Source organism: Antedon mediterranea, chromosome 7, assembly GCF_964355755.1.
Source record: "Antedon mediterranea chromosome 7, ecAntMedi1.1, whole genome shotgun sequence".
NCBI lineage: Eukaryota > Metazoa > Echinodermata > Crinoidea > Comatulida > Antedonidae > Antedon > Antedon mediterranea.
This window is the reverse complement of record NC_092676.1, coordinates 10,200,294-10,219,358: the sequence shown is the minus strand read 5'-3', so window position 1 is coordinate 10,219,358 and position 19,065 is coordinate 10,200,294. Positions and strand designations below refer to the sequence as shown.

Here is a 19,065-nt window from a genome sequence, read left to right as displayed (position 1 = left end):
TGGGGCGGGTATAATTGCTAGTATATATATATTTGTTTTAATTTCTTTTGATGCTTAATAATACATTTACAGTAAAATATGTTACAGATTTCACACACACAAAATTATGTCCACATAACTTCTTTTTCTATGTTTTTCACTACATAGCATATGGGGCATAAATATATAAAGGACATGTTATGTAGAAAACTCAGGCAATTTTATCAAAATACATTATAACAAAATGTTTGGTTGTCTTTCCTTTTAGTAGATAGTATTATTAGACTTGGGTAAAAGTTTTAAGGGTTTTTCTTCTGTATTGTAGCATGGATTAAAGAATATATTCTTTAATCCATGATTGTAGTACCTATAAGAAGAAACATCAGTGTTACCTACTGATTATACATCATATCATTATAAATTAACAATTTATTAAACATACGCCAGTTTTGTTAAAGAGTGTAATTATATCCTATTTTATAAATAAATATACAGTAATTAGCTTCAGTAGTACTGCACCTCAGTTATACTGTAGGTATATAAAGTTAGAACTTTCATATTTCTGCCGAACAATCAAACTTATAAACTAATAATACGCTCTTTCGCTCAACACACACTTTCTCTACATACAGTCCTTTAGTACACCCTGTTTCTTTCCCATGAAAATACATGTTATACAGTAATACTATGGAGTATGGCCAACAATATGTTCAGGCAACAAATCTGATTTATTGGTAGTTTACACTACATTCTTGCAATCTTTACATTTACCAAATATTTATTCCCACTCACGGCCTAATTTAAACACAAAAAACTTTATTTGATTCATATCATTTTTATTCAGTAAATGTTATTACACATCAATGTATTTTTTGAAAATGACAATTAAATTAAATCATCTTTTGATACAAACATTATTTTGGTGCTATGTTACGTTCACACTGATGGCATTAATGTAGAGATAGAATAACTTAATACACCGATTTAAACATAAGGAAGGTCAGGCATCGATTTTAGAGTGAGTGAGCAAGTAACCACTAGCGGTAAAAAATTGACACAAACTCATCTTCCTCTTAGCTTACATAGATCCAGATCACATGGAGTAGCCAGAATAACATAAACCAGTGGCAGGTTCACACCTACATATAATATTGGCATCAGTCTGAACATAGCCTAAGTGTGTAATTAAACTGTGTAAAGCTCTGTCTAAACTAAACTACAGTAGTTTGACAAAAAATGTGATGTGCCCAAATATGGTAGTGATATGATGTCATCATGTCTATTATATGGTCCCATCACATTTTTTGTCACATACATACAGTAAAGTTTGATAGTGTAGGTAGTGCTTTAGATGAAAACTTACAGAGGATCTTCATTTAATTAGTTAATGGTACAGTTAAACCATTGTTTTTTTACATTTGCTTTACTTAGCATAGTCAAGATCCTTAAACATGCTGTCAATCAATAACTTATTTCAGATTTTATTGTAAAGCATGCTTGGGGTATTAGTTGCTTCTAACAAGCAACTTTCTCAATAATTTTATGTAGGGTTACTTCCTCAAATATTAAACCTTGAAGCTTGGTTCTCACTTGGAAGCAATTGCAAGGATGTAAACGATGGATCATCCAAACTGTTGCTTATGATTGGTTCTCACTTGGAAGCAATTGCAAGGATGTAAACGATGGATCATCCAAACTGTTGCTTATGATTGGTTAACTCACTTGTGTTGTGCCTTACGTCGTTAGTTTTGCGTCCAAGTGGGAACACACATTTAAACAACATATTTTGTATAGTTCTTTATAGTCTTGTTCAAATTTGCTACTAAAGTACTGTATTAAATATTACATTATTTGGTTACTATTACATTTATATTAGGCAAATATAATATTTCACCTGCCAATCCAAATGAAAGTACATGTAAACATTACATGTAAACATTTGATATTAAACATTTTAATGATCTTGGTTCTAAACATGTTTGGCATTCTTAATGGAATGCTATGGGCTGATGCTCACATATCAGTGAATTACAGTACTATATGAAAAGGATCAAAACTAGGTTTCAACAGTTTTCTCACAAGTTACAAAACATGTTATAATATAATGGCAGGTAGTTGCACTTTGCAGACACACTAAAAAGACAAAAATGTGAAAACTATTCTATGGTGGCTTTAATATATTTTTCTACACATAATTTCCTTACTATTACTAACCTAAATCATTAACACAAAATCACATCATGGATAATTATCGCAAAATTCATTTTCAGTAATAAGGGAAAAATAAAAAATAATTTCAGTTTTGGTGCATTTAAATCATTTGGTAAAGAAATATTCTCAGAGAGCAGAAAATAAAGTACTGGGTAGTAGGCCACAGAATATTGGAAGAAAAAATGGTACTTTCAAACCTATAAATACATCATGCTAGGTTATTCAAGCAGGTAAATGATTATAAAATAAATCTCGCAATTATACTGGTAGCGCCATTTACTTGCCAATTAATGATAATGCCATCGAGAGAGCAGTTACTGTAGATGTATTAAAATGCTGTACATGGAAATTAACGATATCTTCATTATAGAGTAGACAGTAAGAATTATAAAAAATAGCAATATGTTACAATGAATTCATTTAGACAACATCCTATATGATACATGCACTTTGTGTTACCAAAGTTGGTTGGTTATATCTAATATAGATTATAATCGAGAGCAATTCCAGTATGTATTTTATCTGTTTAATTATTACCAGTGTACATTTGTAAGGAATTGTTTTATTTATACATGATAGAAGGAAAATGAAACATTTAAAGGGATATCACACGGTTAAAAACATTAATGACATAAATATTGTACAGTATTATAATCAATCATCTTGGATCTAAATTAAAGAAAACATTAAGTCAAAAACAAAGTGCATTCATTAATCTATGAACCCAATAAACATAAATCTAAATTCTACAATATAGCTAATACATTTTGCTTAATAACAATATTATAATAAAAATATATGCTTAATTGGAATAAAACTGATTAAAAGGACATTTAAGAATAGCCTACATAATAGTAATGAATATTGATAATGAATGGTTAACATTAGGTATAATTTCTATCTGTACAAATAGGTGATTGGTTGTTTAGTTTGGAAACCTGCAGTGTTTATTTCACGTATTAGTGACTTTTCCTGGAGTGTAATCTTTGTTTATAACGGGATCTTGGAGAAACATGTGTAGGCAGCGTTCAGTTTGAGCTAAGGGATGTCCAGACACTCTGTAAAAAAGAAAGCATGAACTTTAGATACAATTAGCACATTTGAACAGACACATTTGCAAAAAGCCATTCACATTATATATTATAGGGAGATTTTGATTTGTGACAACTGATGACCTATCTAGGTCAGGTCAACCAATGTATCGACCTAGAAACAATTAAATTGTGTGAAGCGAGGAAACGCATTGCAATATTCCTGTATGCGCAAAATAAACTAACATGACTTAGTTTGGTCGTCTGAAATCAAAATCTCTGTATTATATAACTGAAGAAACTTAAATTAGGCCTTCTATGGACCCACATCAGCCAAAAAAGAGCAGCACCTACCCAGTCTAGATCATGTATTGGGAAAAGATTAGGGTTAGGCACCAGCAACAAAGGTTAAAAATCAAGTGTTTTTTACCGGTTTATAAATGCTTCTAATCCTTGCCGCCTCTCCTCAATGAAGTCATCTTCAAATATACCATCATCTGATCGGAACGGCATTTGTTTTCTCCATGCTTTCCCTGGTAAAGGTGGAACAACAATCTACAAAATAAAAGGTAAAATTATCAAAGAAGTATAAAGTATATGAGCAGTTACAAACAGTTGTGGGAGAATACACAGTAGTAATCATGCAAAAATAAAAACATGATTTTGGTGTGGTAGATAGATTTTGTCAAATACAGTATCTGAAAAGTGTATGTGACCATCATTATTAGGAAAGGTGGTGTAAAAACAATATCATATGTTACACTGTATTTAGCAATTTTCCTATGATATTAGACAATTTATTATTTATAAAACATTGCCTAGACGTACGAGGACGACTGTATTATTCATAGGAAATAATTACTCGGTAAATTTATTTGATTATAAAATACATTTGCAGCCAAAAACTAAATTGCTGTATTTTTTTTACAGTAAAATTATAATATTTATCAAATTAAAATATAAAAACTACATCAAAAAGGTAAAAAAATGTAATTATAAAAATCTTCATTGAGCAAATATAAAATATCTATACATATAAAATGACATCAAAAAAGGTGAAAATATAAAATAAAAAACAATTCTTAATAAGGTAGGGAAAATAGTGTAAAAACAATATCATACAGTATGTCACACTGTATTTAGTAATTTGCCTAGGATACTACACAATTTATAGACATTTCCTAGACGTACAATACTATTGGCTTTTAACAATAATAAATTAAATTTACAATTTAATCATTTAATGAAATTCTTACTTTGCTATCTCGTTCAAGTTCGTTTCGTAGCCATTCAAAATCACTATATCTTCGCCTTACAGAAGATTCTTTCAACTTAAAGATTGGTAAATTGGACTATAAAAAAAGAAAAATAAGCAAAAGATATATCATTTGAACCCCATGCAGAGTTACACTTAAAGTGAAATAAAAAGGCAAAGACTATTACTTGTATATGCTGCCTCCTCTCATAGGTTTTACAAATTGATATGCCACACTTTGAATAAATGTCCCCATAGAACATCAACTGGAATAAACGCCCCAAGGCCTGTATTTTGTACCTCAAATAAACGCCCTGCCACATGCATACACATACACAATATTATATTACAGTACAGTATAACACATTTACTTCCATGATCTACTATTACCTAAGCATTTTGAATCTTTACTGTATTTTATATGTACAGTAGGTACAGTATTATTCTATATTCAGGGGCGGATCTAGGATTTTGATAAAGAGGGGGCCGGTATGATAAAAATAACCGTCTAGGGGGGGGGTCCGGGAAAATTTTTTTTCTAGATGCCCGGAGATAGCATCTGAGGCGTTTAGGCCAGTCGATTCTTGTCATATAATTATCTGAATATAGTGGGTTTTATAGACTATATTTAATATACGAAACTGGTTTTTTTTTGCGCCTAAAGCCTGTTTTTCCGTAGCGAATTTTTACTTATTGTTTACGTGATCGTTGGTTTCTTGGTTTTTTCGACGTTGCTGGGACACATGGACGTGAAGTTTTGCAAAGCCAAGGCCGGTCACGTGCAGCTGGGCCCCCGTGTGAAAATTGAAAAAGTTACGGGTTTTGATGCTTCAACCCAGCCGGCCTAGAACATGTTTTCGCTGATATCTTAATTTAGTCTTTACACTAAAGACAACATTAAATTAAATTGTTTTTATATTAAAATTTAGTTTTACTTACACTTTTTATTTTGAAATATCAGACTTTAAAAGAGTACAAAAAACATTGTCGCGTTGTAAAAAATAAAAATTGTCACAAACAATGATGACGTCATTTATGAACTATTTGATTGGTCAGTCAGTTTTACCGATCGTAACATTAAAGTTGAACTCTGTTTTTTAACGATTTTTAATGTTGATTTGTACCCCCTTTTCCGGTAAAATCGTTGCTAAAATCGTATGTAAATGGGTGCATAATATATATATATATATATATATATTAGAAAAGGGGGCGCCGGGGCCAAAAAAAATAAACACCCAGGACGTTTATTAAAATAAATACAGTATATTTTTATGGATTATAACAATGTATCATAAAGTAAAGGATTGTTGATAAAGAAATGTCAAAGAAGAATGCTGTACTAATCATGTCACCTCCATTATGTCTATCTTTAGGAGAAGATAGACTCAAAATATAAAGAACTTGGTTAAAAAAACAGTGTATAACTCAAAGAGGGTGTGGTTAATGAGAAAATCATCTGGACCACCTTTTATATATATTTTTTTACATTTTTAGCTAAAATGTATTTGATTTTTTATCTTTTATTACTGTGCAAATTATTAATAATTGGTAAATAACTATGTACTTGGAAATATACAATCTAGATAGGGCCTAGGCATATACATCTTTATTTATCTGCTAAAATGTACTCAATTAAAAAAAAATGTTTAATTAATCAACGTTACCCAAAACACAATTCACTCACAGGTGGTTAAATAAAAAGTCACGACATTAATATAAAGGTGGCTAAAAACAGAAATAAAATACAGATAGGGGTAACCATTCATTAGTTTTGAGTTACACACTTAATAAAAAAAGGTTCCTTCATTTTTTTAGGGATGTGTAGAACTGTAATGTAGGCCTAGCCTAGCGTACTGTATTATTAACCTGCCCCGCCCCTATTCCAAAACCAACTCAATCAGACAGTAATGGGACAGTAATGTGTGTCCATTTTCCAACCCACTCATCCTTAGTTAGTTTCAATTCTCATTTGTGGTCAAAACATGTGAATGGATGTGTTTGAATTGATTGTATTGCATAAAAAGTGAAACTAAAAATAAATGTTAAACCACTTAAGATAGGTAGGGTATATTACGCCGTAGAATATACCCGCTATACACAAACACGTGCAATTTCTAGGTTGCAACAACAACCTGAAGAACACGTCTATAAATTATACTGGGTAGGCTAGCAGTCTCTCTGTAGGCCCTATTTCTGGGCGTTTCGATCATCACAAGACCTGCTTGTGTGTGTGTTTGAACATGCTTCGCCTGGATGGACTGTGTGCTACACCGCGAATACGAACCGGTTCTCCAAAATACCTACCCTCATTCGAACTTCATAATCAGTATATCGGTTTTTTGCGAATCCATGCGTTTCTGGATTGACAATATCTATCTCTAGAAAATTCGCTGGTGCTGCATAAGCATCGTCTAATGTTTGTTTTTTGACATTTAGTCGCTTTGTACCAGTTTCTCTTGTTTCGTCGTCGGCCATTTTGTTAACTTTTTTCAATTCCGTATTTTTCCGGTGGTGGCGCGGTGGTCCGCGCAGCGGCCGACGAAAAAAATTATATGAAATTTGGCGATTTTTTTGGAGACTGTAGGTGGCGCTCTAACAATTTTTCTGGCTCGATATCAATTATCATCCACCAGATCCATCATCCAGGCCATCTACTCCTCTCTAGCTAGCTCAGGCGCTTCCAATTCCGTTGCTGGTTGTGGCTGTGTTGTCAAGACGAAAGAGAATTTTTCCCGAAAAATCATCCTCTTCGTACATTCAGGATGTCTGTTTTCATAAAGAAATTTGGGACAAAGTCCAAATTTTTTGTAAGTAAAATGTTTTTCGGAAATATCGATTGGAATTGCTTGTCCAACATATCAACAAACACTTTTTGTTTAAGAAAATGCTTCACTAGGCCTAGGCTAGGCCTAGCCTAGGCTTAGTAGGCCTAGCCTAGAGCTTAACCCTAGGCTAGACTAGCTAGGTAGGCTAGCCCAGGCCTAGGTACTGTAGACGTAGGCCTATTTAGGCCAACTACTAATAAAAATACAAGAACTCAGTGGAACAGTCATGGTCAACCCGTACCCAAACCAACCAATCATGGCCATCCATACCCCGTTCACAAATAATTGGCTTCATCATAAATAACGTAAATCTTGTTTTGTAACAGTAACCCCATCCATGGGGGTTACTATTAGAGTCACAAAAACTATTGACAAAATGATGATGCAGCCGTATTTTGATAATATGGAGATAATTGTCGTATTCGATTGGGAACTTTTGTTGTCAACGTAAAGATTCATTGAGTACTTTTTGTATTCGAATTGTAAATTTGTGCTCAACAGGAGTTGGATAGCCGAGTGGTTAGGACACTTGACTGTCGTACAGATAGACCCGGGTTCAATGCCCGACAACTCCCAGTTCACTCAGCTGTAAAATGAGTACCTGGTTGAAAATACTAGGGAGAAAAAAGGCGGCGTGGAAAGGAACTGGCCACCCTACCACATAATGCCGAGGCTTAGTACAATGAGCTCCTAACAGCTCATTCCCCTACGTTCAGAGAACACGGGACTCACCTCACCTCCTCACGGTAAGCAACAAAAATGTTGAATTTAGTGTCATTTTGTCAATAGTTGGGTTACTTACTATTACGAGTAGTGGGTTATTATTGAGATTGACTTATAAGGTGGGTTACTATTAGAAAGGGGGTTACTATTACAATATTTACAGCTAGTATAATTACAATTCAATTAAGCCCAGGTAAAGTACCAACAACAACAACATCATTTTTATACTTATCAATTTTTATCACCTAATTATCTTCCCTGATTATACATATATTCGATCAAGTAATTAATATTTCTATAAATTCAATAAACATGAAAAACGTTATGTACATTTTATTGGTATATAAGATTGTTTGAATTAACAACTCCATGTTTTAAGCATTAATTCTGCAGGAGGGCTATGGGGTCGAATTACTCGTACTTTTTGTGCTACATGTTTTTGCTGACCAGGGATTTCCCTTTTATACGAAAAAAACCTTTATAGTTGTCAAATAGACAATGCAACAATGATGTACAGTATGATTGTTTTCCATTTTTTTTTTTCTATTATTAAATAATTCATTGAAATGATCATACCACGTTTGTTTTTATTATTATTAAATTAAACATTTTTGCCAAATTTTTCCTCTATAACAGCTACTGTACTGTACAAAATTTGGTTACAAGTTGGTGGGTACGAGTTGGCATGTATGTTGACCTGTATTCATATAGGCCTAGATAAAACAATTAAATTCTATAAAAAAATGCAAATGCAATTTATTTAACAAAATGTATTAATTTCATCAATCAATTCGTTCATTTTTCAGAATATTATTATTAAAAAATATTAAATTTTATTTATATTAAAATTCGGGATAGGAGACAAGTTTGCACACCTCTCTAGAGGCCTATTCAGAACAACCAAACAAAGCACCACAAAAACACCAATGACAACACCCATTGCCGTGAATTGGCTGAAATACTGAACATATTGAAAATCTACTTTCACTGTTGTTAACATAGATAGGCATCGGCCATTCCAATATTTGATGTTACACTTTTCAACTACATGCTTCTCCCCTATGAATCATGTCAGTGCTGCCAATTCTAGCACTCATTCATATCTCAATGTAAGCCAATACACCGGGGGTTAAAAACCCCTAATCTCAAAAGATGTACTAGGTTCTTTAAAAATGTACACACAAGCATTTTGTGTACACTGGACTTACGGTTATAAGTCCTTATCTGAGAAGACAATATCCATAATTGAAATAACTTCCTTAAATTTAGAGTCTGTAGTGGATAACCATCAATTTTTTAAACATTTTAAAATATCTTAATTTTGAAAAATGATTTATGCATATTGCAACAATTTGACCTACTGTATATGCTGGCTTAAATTACCTGATGTTTAGTCTGTTATTTGAATAAACACTTATAAAAGAAAGAAACAATGAAACCAATTGATTTATTATTAATATGTATTTATTAATACAAAATTCCTAATTAAATTAACAGGCAAGGTTTTTATTTGTTATAGCATAGAGCAACATTAGCTATGTGTCGTTCATACACCAATGGCGCTCAAGAAGCCAAATTTACCACCCAAGATTGCAAACTCCATAAACTTGAGTCGGGACCATCCTCCGAAGTCACCCTGAACCGAGATGATGCTTTAGATATCTATCGTAAAATGCAAGTTATTCGTCGAATGGAAACGGCCGCAAGTAATCTGTACAAGTCTAAGGAAATTCGTGGATTTTTACATCTTTATTCAGGACAGGTACAGTAGTATTTTAAGTCAAAAATATTGAGTAAAGTTTAAAACTTTTCAAACACTGTGACTAAATAAAAGTCACTCCAATTAGTATCCATCAATCAGTAACAAAAAATTCATGTTTGATATGAGACATTTAAAAAAATAAAGTAAGTAAAGTGAACTTTGGATTTGATAGATAGTGGAGAGTGGGATATAAGCCTGTTTCATTCATTGTTTCATTCATACAGTATTATCAGCTTGTGTGCATTGATATTTCCATCTTCAAAATTTTGTTCTGCGATTTTATAAGTTTAAAACATAATGATAATATCATTAAAATTAAATAAAAATACCATCTTGAACCTTGACTTGACTTTTTTTCTATTTTGTTCTGTGTATTGTGATTTTTTGTATATTTTGTAAGATCATTTTAATCCAGACCTTTTTATTTGAATTGCCCCGTGTGGGATGATTAAAGAATTTTGAATTGAATTGAATTGAATCAGTGTTCGTAGTGTTGATTTCTCTCTCAAAAATGTTGTTAATATATTGTTTGTAACAGGAGGCTTGTGCTGTTGGAATGAAAGCATCCATGACAGATGATGATCACATCATTACAGCATATCGTTGTCACGGTTGGACCTACTTGATGGGCGTTAGTGTTCATCAAATTCTTGCAGAGCTTACAGGTAATTTAGTATTTCCAACTTTATGTTTCAAGCGCTTGTTAAGACATTTCACTTTACAGTGAGATATCACACTCACGTCATATTGCGAATTTTGGACAAAAAGTGTTTTGAGAGCGCTTTTGATTTAAACGTTAGCGCGAGCCTATCTAACCGGAGAATTTTATTGAGAAACCCGAAGACTTCACGCGAGCAAGACGAACTGACTAAGAACATTATTACTATAGATTTTCACTTCATACACGCTTATTATTGAACAATAGTTAGTATAAATAACTGCTAGTTAATTAGAGACATTCGATGTTACTAAGAATACTAAAGAAATTACTTATAATACAAATTTAAAAGATTTATAACGATTCTAGTTTACTGTAGGTAAAATTCGCCCATTAACAATGAAAACAAACAAATCCTGCGTGCGAAATCGTGGAACTCTAAAACGTTTGTTTTAATATCACGCTAAAATTGTTTACAAATTTTTAAATACATATTTGTAAATATTATGTTAAATTTCAATATCTTTACTTTTAATCCTCAAAAAATCAAAATGTTGATATTTTTTAAACGAATTTTATGATCATTTGAAGTCGGGTATATTTACTATCGATCGCGCTCCGCCGGTGCCCGAGTAGGTGTGTACGCGTCGCTTTTGCAGGCTCTATTCCCAGTAGCGAGTTTCGGTCGCGCTAACATAAGCAATGTTTTCTACATTTACATGCATTAGGGGTAAATTATGTTTAATTGTTTTTACCGCATAACAAAATTCCCAAATTTATTTCTTTTCTTGCCTAACCGTTTCTGTTACCCTAAAATCAAATACTTTAACTGCATAATTTTAAGCGACCATAACATACAAAGACTATAATTTGATCACTTCTTCGCAATACTTTAAAGTTGTTGTATACAATTATTTTAAGAATATAAATAAAAACACACAGAAACTAATAAAATGGCAACTAATTGAAAAGTCAAACTCATTTATTTCATAAATTAAATATTTGAAAAAAATCAAATCAAATAAGGTACTGCTGTGTAGGCCTTAAATATGATTACTGTATTTTTTTAGTTTTAATTTGTATAATGGCCTAGGCCTAATAATAATATAGTACTAACAACATGTTTATTTCTAAAGGCAAGAATAAGAAACAGCTTTATTTATTTACCTTCAATATTAAATCTATGAGAAACCTCAATTATGAGAATCATTTAAATTTCTTTTACCGTACATTTCTTTATAATGAAAACCTTTAATTTAAAAGACATTTAATTAATAAGAGCTGGTCAAATTTTTTTGAATGTCAACATGCTGTCCATAAATAGCCGCTTTCAAGTGATGCAAATGTTTTCTGGAGTCAGATCCTATAAAAAATATAGAAATATAAAAAGTATGTTAATTTAAATATGTATTTTAAAGATGGGCTAGAGGTATACTGCATGATAAATTAGGCTGAAAAACCTAGCCTATGGTCCTAGGCCTACTAATAGGCCTAGCTTAAGGTTTTAAATCCCATAAAACGTTTGAATTTAATACAAGTACAAAATCTAATTTATATAGAGTTGTAAAGTGTGGTACATTCAGTACATTAATTAAAATAAATGAGAATGGGGCCTAATATTAATAAATAAACATGTTAAAAATTGGCCTAAACGACTACGTGTATATCTATACGCATTGATTAACACGCAGTACGCGTTGGACCATCAAGGCTAGGCCCAGCTTCGCACAAACCACCGTTATACATGTGATTTGTTTACCTATTTCAATCGCCATTTAAAAAATACCTGAAAATATCAACATGCCCATTTTTTGTCAAACGAATATTTACATTACATAGTAACTTTTTATTTAGTCACTCCTTTACTCAAAAATTGAGGAATTTTTTTATGGTCTCGTAAAAATGTACAATATTATTATTGATAAAAACCGTAAAATCTAACAAAAAGAAGAGCAAATTCAATGATTACCTGACACGATCATAACTGCTATCCAATACAAAAGCCAAGTCACATGCTTCTTCAACCCTTGCTTTAATTATTCTCATGAATTATTCATAAGGAACTATAAATTAAGGCTTTCAATTGGTTAAAAGAGTTTAACCCTATTAAAATTTTAAATTCACAACATTTCCAGGTGATGTTGTCGCGCTTCGATGAATCTCAGAAATCACAAATGACCGCTAGAGGGCTCACTACTTTTTGTCTAGTCTAAATGAATGTGATGTTTGAGCATCAGGTGTGTACTTTTTTTGGCATTGCTTTCAAAAGGGAAAGGGAAAACCCCATCTAGCAGGGTTTATTTTGCCATAGTATAAATATATAATTACAAAAAAGCGTAGAGTGGAAGGAATCAACTATAGTTTATATCATTTATAATAAATAATATCAATGGTACAGTACAATATTTAAATAAAAATTAAATCAAATAAACTCCTCACTGCGTTTATTTCCTCCTCCTCGCATATATACACAAAATGTTATTGCCAATTACAATTTTTACTGTATTTTATCACTTCTTGATATAAATTGTGTTGTATTGTTTCATAACGCGGCGGGGCATTTATTCAAATAAATACAGTATGTAATTTACTGTATCAGAAAAAATATAATTATACATTTCTTGTATTTTTTGTTTTGTAGGTCGATCAACTGGTATTCAAAGGGGGAAAGGTGGTTCTATGCATATGTACACAAAAAATTTCTATGGAGGAAATGGTATTGTCGGAGCTCAGGTGAGTCATGCTAGCTGTAATGTTATTTTAAAGTCAAACCATAAAAATACGACTACACAATGAAATCACAAAAGCAAGTTCTAACAATGCCGGTTATTAAGAGCATAGATTTTTTATTTTTTTTGTTATTCTTGTTATTCAAATTTACAAACATAGTGAAGAAATACAAACCTTTCATTTTGTGATTTATAATCTGAATAACTGTATATGTAATCATACACCCTTATTTTAACCAACTGTTAAAACCTCGGCCCCCTGGGAGTGTACTCATATCATGTCATATATGGTAATACAATGGGACATTGGTATATCAAAAGGTTGAAATAGATGATGACCATTATATGGTAGTAACTTTGATACAATAGTGGTTAAAAAGCACTGTATGTAAGCTTTGCTTTAAATTGAGAGTGTTACTGTATAATAAGTGTTATCCCATGCACGAACATATTAATCCAACCCCCTAATATAGGCCAACTTCAGCCACAGAGTAGGCCTACAATCGTTTTTCACTCATTCATTTATAGGTACCGCTTGGAGCAGGAGTTGCCCTAGCTCAAAAGTACAACAACACAAAAAATGTCTGTGTAGCATTGTATGGAGATGGGGCTGCAAATCAAGGCCAGATCTTTGAAGCATACAATATATCCAAGCTGTGGGACTTGCCATGTATCTTTGTCTGTGAAAACAACAAGTTTGGTATGGGTACTGCAGTGGATAGGGCTTCTGCTTCTACTGACTATTATTCTAGAGGCGATTATGTTCCTGGTCTCTGGGTGAGTTTAGCTGCACAGTACATCAAGCTATGTTCCCACCTACTATTGCATACTTTAAGTGATTCTCCTACTAATTACTGTATAATGTACCTATACAGCTTAACATCCCATCCTAGGGTTGAGGGAATAAAAGTAAAGCATTTTTGTAGAGATATGAAAAACATGGGCTAGACAATTGCACATAAGAGGTCATTTTGTATCTGTAAACTGGGTTTTGCTGTTGCAGGTTGATGGCATGGATGTTTTAGCAGTCAGGGAAGCAATGAGATGGGCAACTGAATATTGTAGAGCAGGCAAGGTAATATTACTTATTTATAATGAATGGTGTCAACGTATTGGAATGTATTTGTTTAAAATGTATTTTCTCCCGAAAAACATGACAAACAATTAAAATCAATTAAAAATGATTTTTTTTGCTTTAAATTACAGTTTTTTTCAGGTAAATAATTTTTGGTAAAAGTTAATCAATATTATGTGACATTAAATGGAATATTAAAAAAAGAAATTCAGGGGGACCTTGACAATATATCTTTCATAGTTTTATCTGACCTGTTTTGTTTCCAATAGTCTTTCTAGTTGAATTAGTAGTTTTCTAGGCCAGGTTTTGGTCTGTTAGATCAACCAACTTAAGTGCTTCAAATAAAAGTTTTCTTATTGGAGAGTTGTTCATACTTTTCAGTGGTTGTTTAGTCAAGTTATTTGGTGATATAATTTCCTTACTAATTATGGAATCAAATACAAACCGTTGTATAATTATTTTTAAATACAGGGTCCATTAGTTATGGAAGTTGAAACGTACCGTTACTATGGTCATAGTATGAGTGACCCGGGAACAAGTTATCGTACTAGGGATGAAATTCAGGAAATTCGTCAACAAAGGGATCCAATTACAAATTTCAAGGAGCGAATTACATCGAATGACCTTGTTACAGCTGAAGAGCTGAAGGTGAGGAATGTTTTATTTACTACAACAATGTCGTTCTTAAGCACTTAATGCAAAAAGTACTTTGTGTTATTGCCCCGGTAATTTTTGGATCAAACGCACATGGAAACATATTCCCATATTTCAGCTATTAATCAGCGTAGTTGTTATTTGACCTTTCCCTTTGTACACCTGGGTGGAGAGAGGCAAACATAAGTGTCGGATTCAAACTCACCATCGGTAGTCCAACGTCTAACACTTGGCGCCACACACCTTCATTATTTATTATATGGCCCATTTCTAGCAAGAGAATACCGATTTAAAGATTATTTTATATGCTTGTTGTCATTAATCTGGATTACTGTATTTATCTATTTTATAGTTTGTTTTTTTTTTTCATTTCAAAAACCTAAAGTTAAATATTTGTATTATTAATTAAATTATTTATAAAACGTTTTTATATACATTCTATTTTCATTTCAGAAAATTGATTTGGAGGTCAGAGGTGAAGTGGATGATGCCGTAAAGAAAGCAAAAACTGACCCAGAACTTGATGTACCCGAGACGTTTCACGATATTAGCTATAAATCACCGAGCACTGTACGAGGCTGTGATGCATTTTCCTTCCATCAATCTCGTTAATTTTAAAACAGATTTTTAAACAAATTATAGTATATAAATAGTATTATTTCTTATTTTTAACACTGGTTTTCTACTAGAACTCGCATGATTAAATTTTTGCACAGCTCTTAAAGAATATTAATTTATTACTTATCAATAGTACACAAACATCCTTATTATCATACGTATACAAACAAGGAATGTTTATGAGGTGAATGGTTAGAATATTCCATGAGTAACAAGGCGGAGTCAAGTTTAATAGTGTTTTCAGATTTCAGATCTTGAAACTGGACAGACTAGTGGTGCATTTGACTGTTGTGAGTAAGCTGTACCATACACTCAGAATCTAACCCCACTGATTTTTAGCCCAACACCCCTGGATGATCTACAAGATTAGAAAGTAAGCAGAATCACCGACATTTAGAATCTCAATGGCAAACAGCCCTAGTTTGTACCCTAATCTGAAACGGGCAGCTAGTAAAGATGCATCAATATTGTACTGCTTTTTTCTTTTTTGACATGTGTCCTTAGTTTGACTCTTCTATTATGTTTGTATCCACTCAGATTTATAAATACGTACCTTATTCACACAAAACAAAATAATTACCTTGACAATTTTAAGGCTAGAAATTTCTACTACAGTATACTGCATGTTTCCTTATTGACTTAAACATGAAAAATGAAGATTAACAAAATCAGCCTTTAAATTGGTCATTTTACAGTCATCACTTAAATAAAAAGATAAAATAAATAGTTAAAGTTTATTCAAAATTCTGTTGTCTTTGAGACAATTGGTTAATTTATTTTCAGACCAATATGTATAGTTTTTATCAAAGTGAATAACTATTCTATTCTTAAAAATATATTAGTGTATCTTTGAATAATTATTATACATGCTTTTTATTTATTTATTTTTCCATGCCAATTATTGTGAGATACAATTTTCTGTACACAGATAAATGAGTTCTTTCCACAGAGAGTTGTTCAATAAAGAATAACTTGAATAAATAAAATGATTGCAATGTTTAAAGTCAACACTCAGATTTTGTGTAGTTTTGTACTTTTATTTATTTGTTGTTGGATTGCCACAAGACTTGTTTCCATTTTGAATCTTTATGACTAGCTATACGGAGGAGGGCAGGATCACTAGTTAAACATACCCAGTACCACACACATATCAATAACGTAAACAAGGTGACCCAAAACTAGTTAATGTATAGTTGTAATACAAGGTGATGTACAACTCTGGGCACCCTTGATCTGGTATAGCCCAAATAGGACCTACCGTACGTCTAGTTTTTGTTTGGTTTTCAGAATACAATTTACATAATGATTCATATCTTTTATAAAGTATGAACTACTACTTTGTAGTAAGTATAATTGTACTAAATCTTTTTATTACCAAACTCAAAGGGGAATTACCTATTTTGTACAGGAAAGTTATTGATTTCCTATTTACACAAATCCCCACAAATACAACCAGTAACGTCACGGAAAGTGTAAAGAAAAATATTTTATTTATTAATATGGTCATTTTGTGGATTAAAAATACTGTACTATGTTTTTAAAGAAAAACTTAAAATTCAAAAGGCAGTTTTGAGGCGAATGTTTTAGTGGTCACATTTGGACTTGTCTCAACAATCATTGGAATATGCCCAGATAATAGTAGTAGTGGAGCTGTTATAATAATAATGATAAAATCTTTATTTTTGCAACAGAAAGAAACCTTCACCAGAAAGGTGTTCTTCCACGATGCAGTATAATATTGTAACACAAAGTATTGTAATATAAATTAAAATCAAGATTAAAAAAAATAAATAAAGTTAGTAAATTAGACCAACAACAACACAAGGACACAAGGACACATTTTTGTTATTAAATTACACATTGTCTTTAAAGATTTTAAGAGTATTTGAATTTTCAGATTATTGTGTAGGTTATTCCTCAGCTGAGCGCCATGATATGTTGCTTGATCAAGTGACAGGGTTGTATGACTCCACACCTTAAGCCTCAAAAAAGATTTAGTTTAAGCACAATAAATTATTAAACAGTTTATCCATACTGTAATTGGCGAGAGTTACTCGCTCTTGCATGCGTATGAAATTTTTAATAAATATTGTTCAGAGTTGTAGGTAATTTATATCTAGAATTTAATGATTAATGATTGTATAGTAAAATCTAATGAATTTTAACATTGAGTGACACAATGGCTGTGTATACCTAGCCATAAATTATTTTATTTGTTAGCAAGATATAGACATCAACTAAAAGCAATATTTTCAGTTCATTATACGTGGCCTTTTGATTTGATACGCCACGATAAATTAGATTTCCTTTCATCATTATTGAAAACAAAAAATATGCAATTATGTTGCCATGGAAATAGCACACACATAAAAAAAACTATGAAATATGTATATAACTGAAGGTTATGTATTGATTCAAAAGGTAATAAGACTATTTTTACATTAATCATAGTTTCTACACTATCAAACTAGTTTAACAAAAAAGTGTGATATGCCCAAATTCAAATATGGTAGTGATATGACATCATCATGTCCATATCTGGGCACATCACATTTGTTTGTCACATAAAAATTAATAGTGTAGACAGAGCTTTAGAAATAAAAAAAATTGAATGCCACTTTATGAATGACACTTTTCATGTTTTCAACTGGATTTGTTTGCTGATATAATATAAGTGAAACAATCTTGACACCTCACAAGTGAGACTATGTTATTCACCTCACAAGTGAGACTATGTTAACACCTCACAAGTGAGACTATGTTAACACTGACAAACAATCTTTACACCTCACAAGTGAGACTATGTTAACACTGACAAACAATCTTGACACCTCACAAGTGAGACTATGTTAACACCTCACAAGTGAGACTATGTTAACACTGACAAACAATCTTGACACCTCACAAGTGAGACTATGTTAACACTGACAAACAATCTTGACACCTCACAAGTGAGACTATGTTAACACTGACAAACAATCTTTACACCTCACAAGTGAGACTATGTTAACACTGACAAACAATCTTGACACCTCACAAGTGAGACTATGTTAACACCTCACAAGTGAGACTATGTTAACACTGACAAACAATCTTGACACCTCACAAGTGAGACTATGTTAACACTGACAAACAATCTTGACACCTCACAAGTGAGACTATGTTAACACCTCACAAGTGAGACTATGTTAACACTGACAAACAATCTTGACACCTCACAAGTGAGACTATGTTAACACCTCACAAGTGAGACTATGTTAACACTGACAAACAATCTTGACACCTCACAAGTGGACTATGTTAACACCTCACAAGTGAGACTATGTTAACACTGACAAACAATCTTGACACCTCACAAGTGAGACTATGTTAACACTGACAAACAATCTTGACACCTCACAAGTGAGGCTGTGTTAACACCTCACAAGTGAGACTATGTTAACACTGACAAACAATCTTGACACCTCACAAGTGAGACTATGTTAACACCTCACAAGTGAGACTATGTTAACACTGACAAACAATCTTGACACCTCACAAGTGAG

The 19,065-nt window shown here is 32.3% G+C and overlaps 2 protein-coding genes across 2 annotated transcripts; one reads left to right on the top strand and one right to left on the bottom strand.

Moving 5' to 3' along the window:
- Positions 1 to 2,133: 2,133 nt before the first annotated feature.
- LOC140055774 (sorting nexin-12-like) lies at positions 2,134 to 6,997 on the bottom strand. The gene is made up of 4 exons (XM_072101182.1): positions 6,781 to 6,997; positions 4,478 to 4,573; positions 3,652 to 3,776; positions 2,134 to 3,248 (listed from the first exon to the last, which is right to left on the bottom strand). The coding sequence occupies exons 1-4, from the start codon at positions 6,949 to 6,951 to the stop codon at positions 3,143 to 3,145; spliced, it is 498 nt and encodes a 165-aa protein (XP_071957283.1). The 5' UTR covers positions 6,952 to 6,997; the 3' UTR covers positions 2,134 to 3,142.
- Positions 6,998 to 7,098: 101 nt separating this feature from the next.
- Positions 7,099 to 17,906, top strand: LOC140055773 (probable pyruvate dehydrogenase E1 component subunit alpha, mitochondrial). The gene is made up of 8 exons (XM_072101181.1): positions 7,099 to 7,283; positions 9,544 to 9,786; positions 10,325 to 10,451; positions 13,086 to 13,177; positions 13,702 to 13,950; positions 14,177 to 14,248; positions 14,720 to 14,896; positions 15,356 to 17,906. The coding sequence occupies exons 1-8, from the start codon at positions 7,239 to 7,241 to the stop codon at positions 15,512 to 15,514; spliced, it is 1,164 nt and encodes a 387-aa protein (XP_071957282.1). The 5' UTR covers positions 7,099 to 7,238; the 3' UTR covers positions 15,515 to 17,906.
- The last annotated feature ends 1,159 nt before the right edge of the window (positions 17,907 to 19,065 follow it).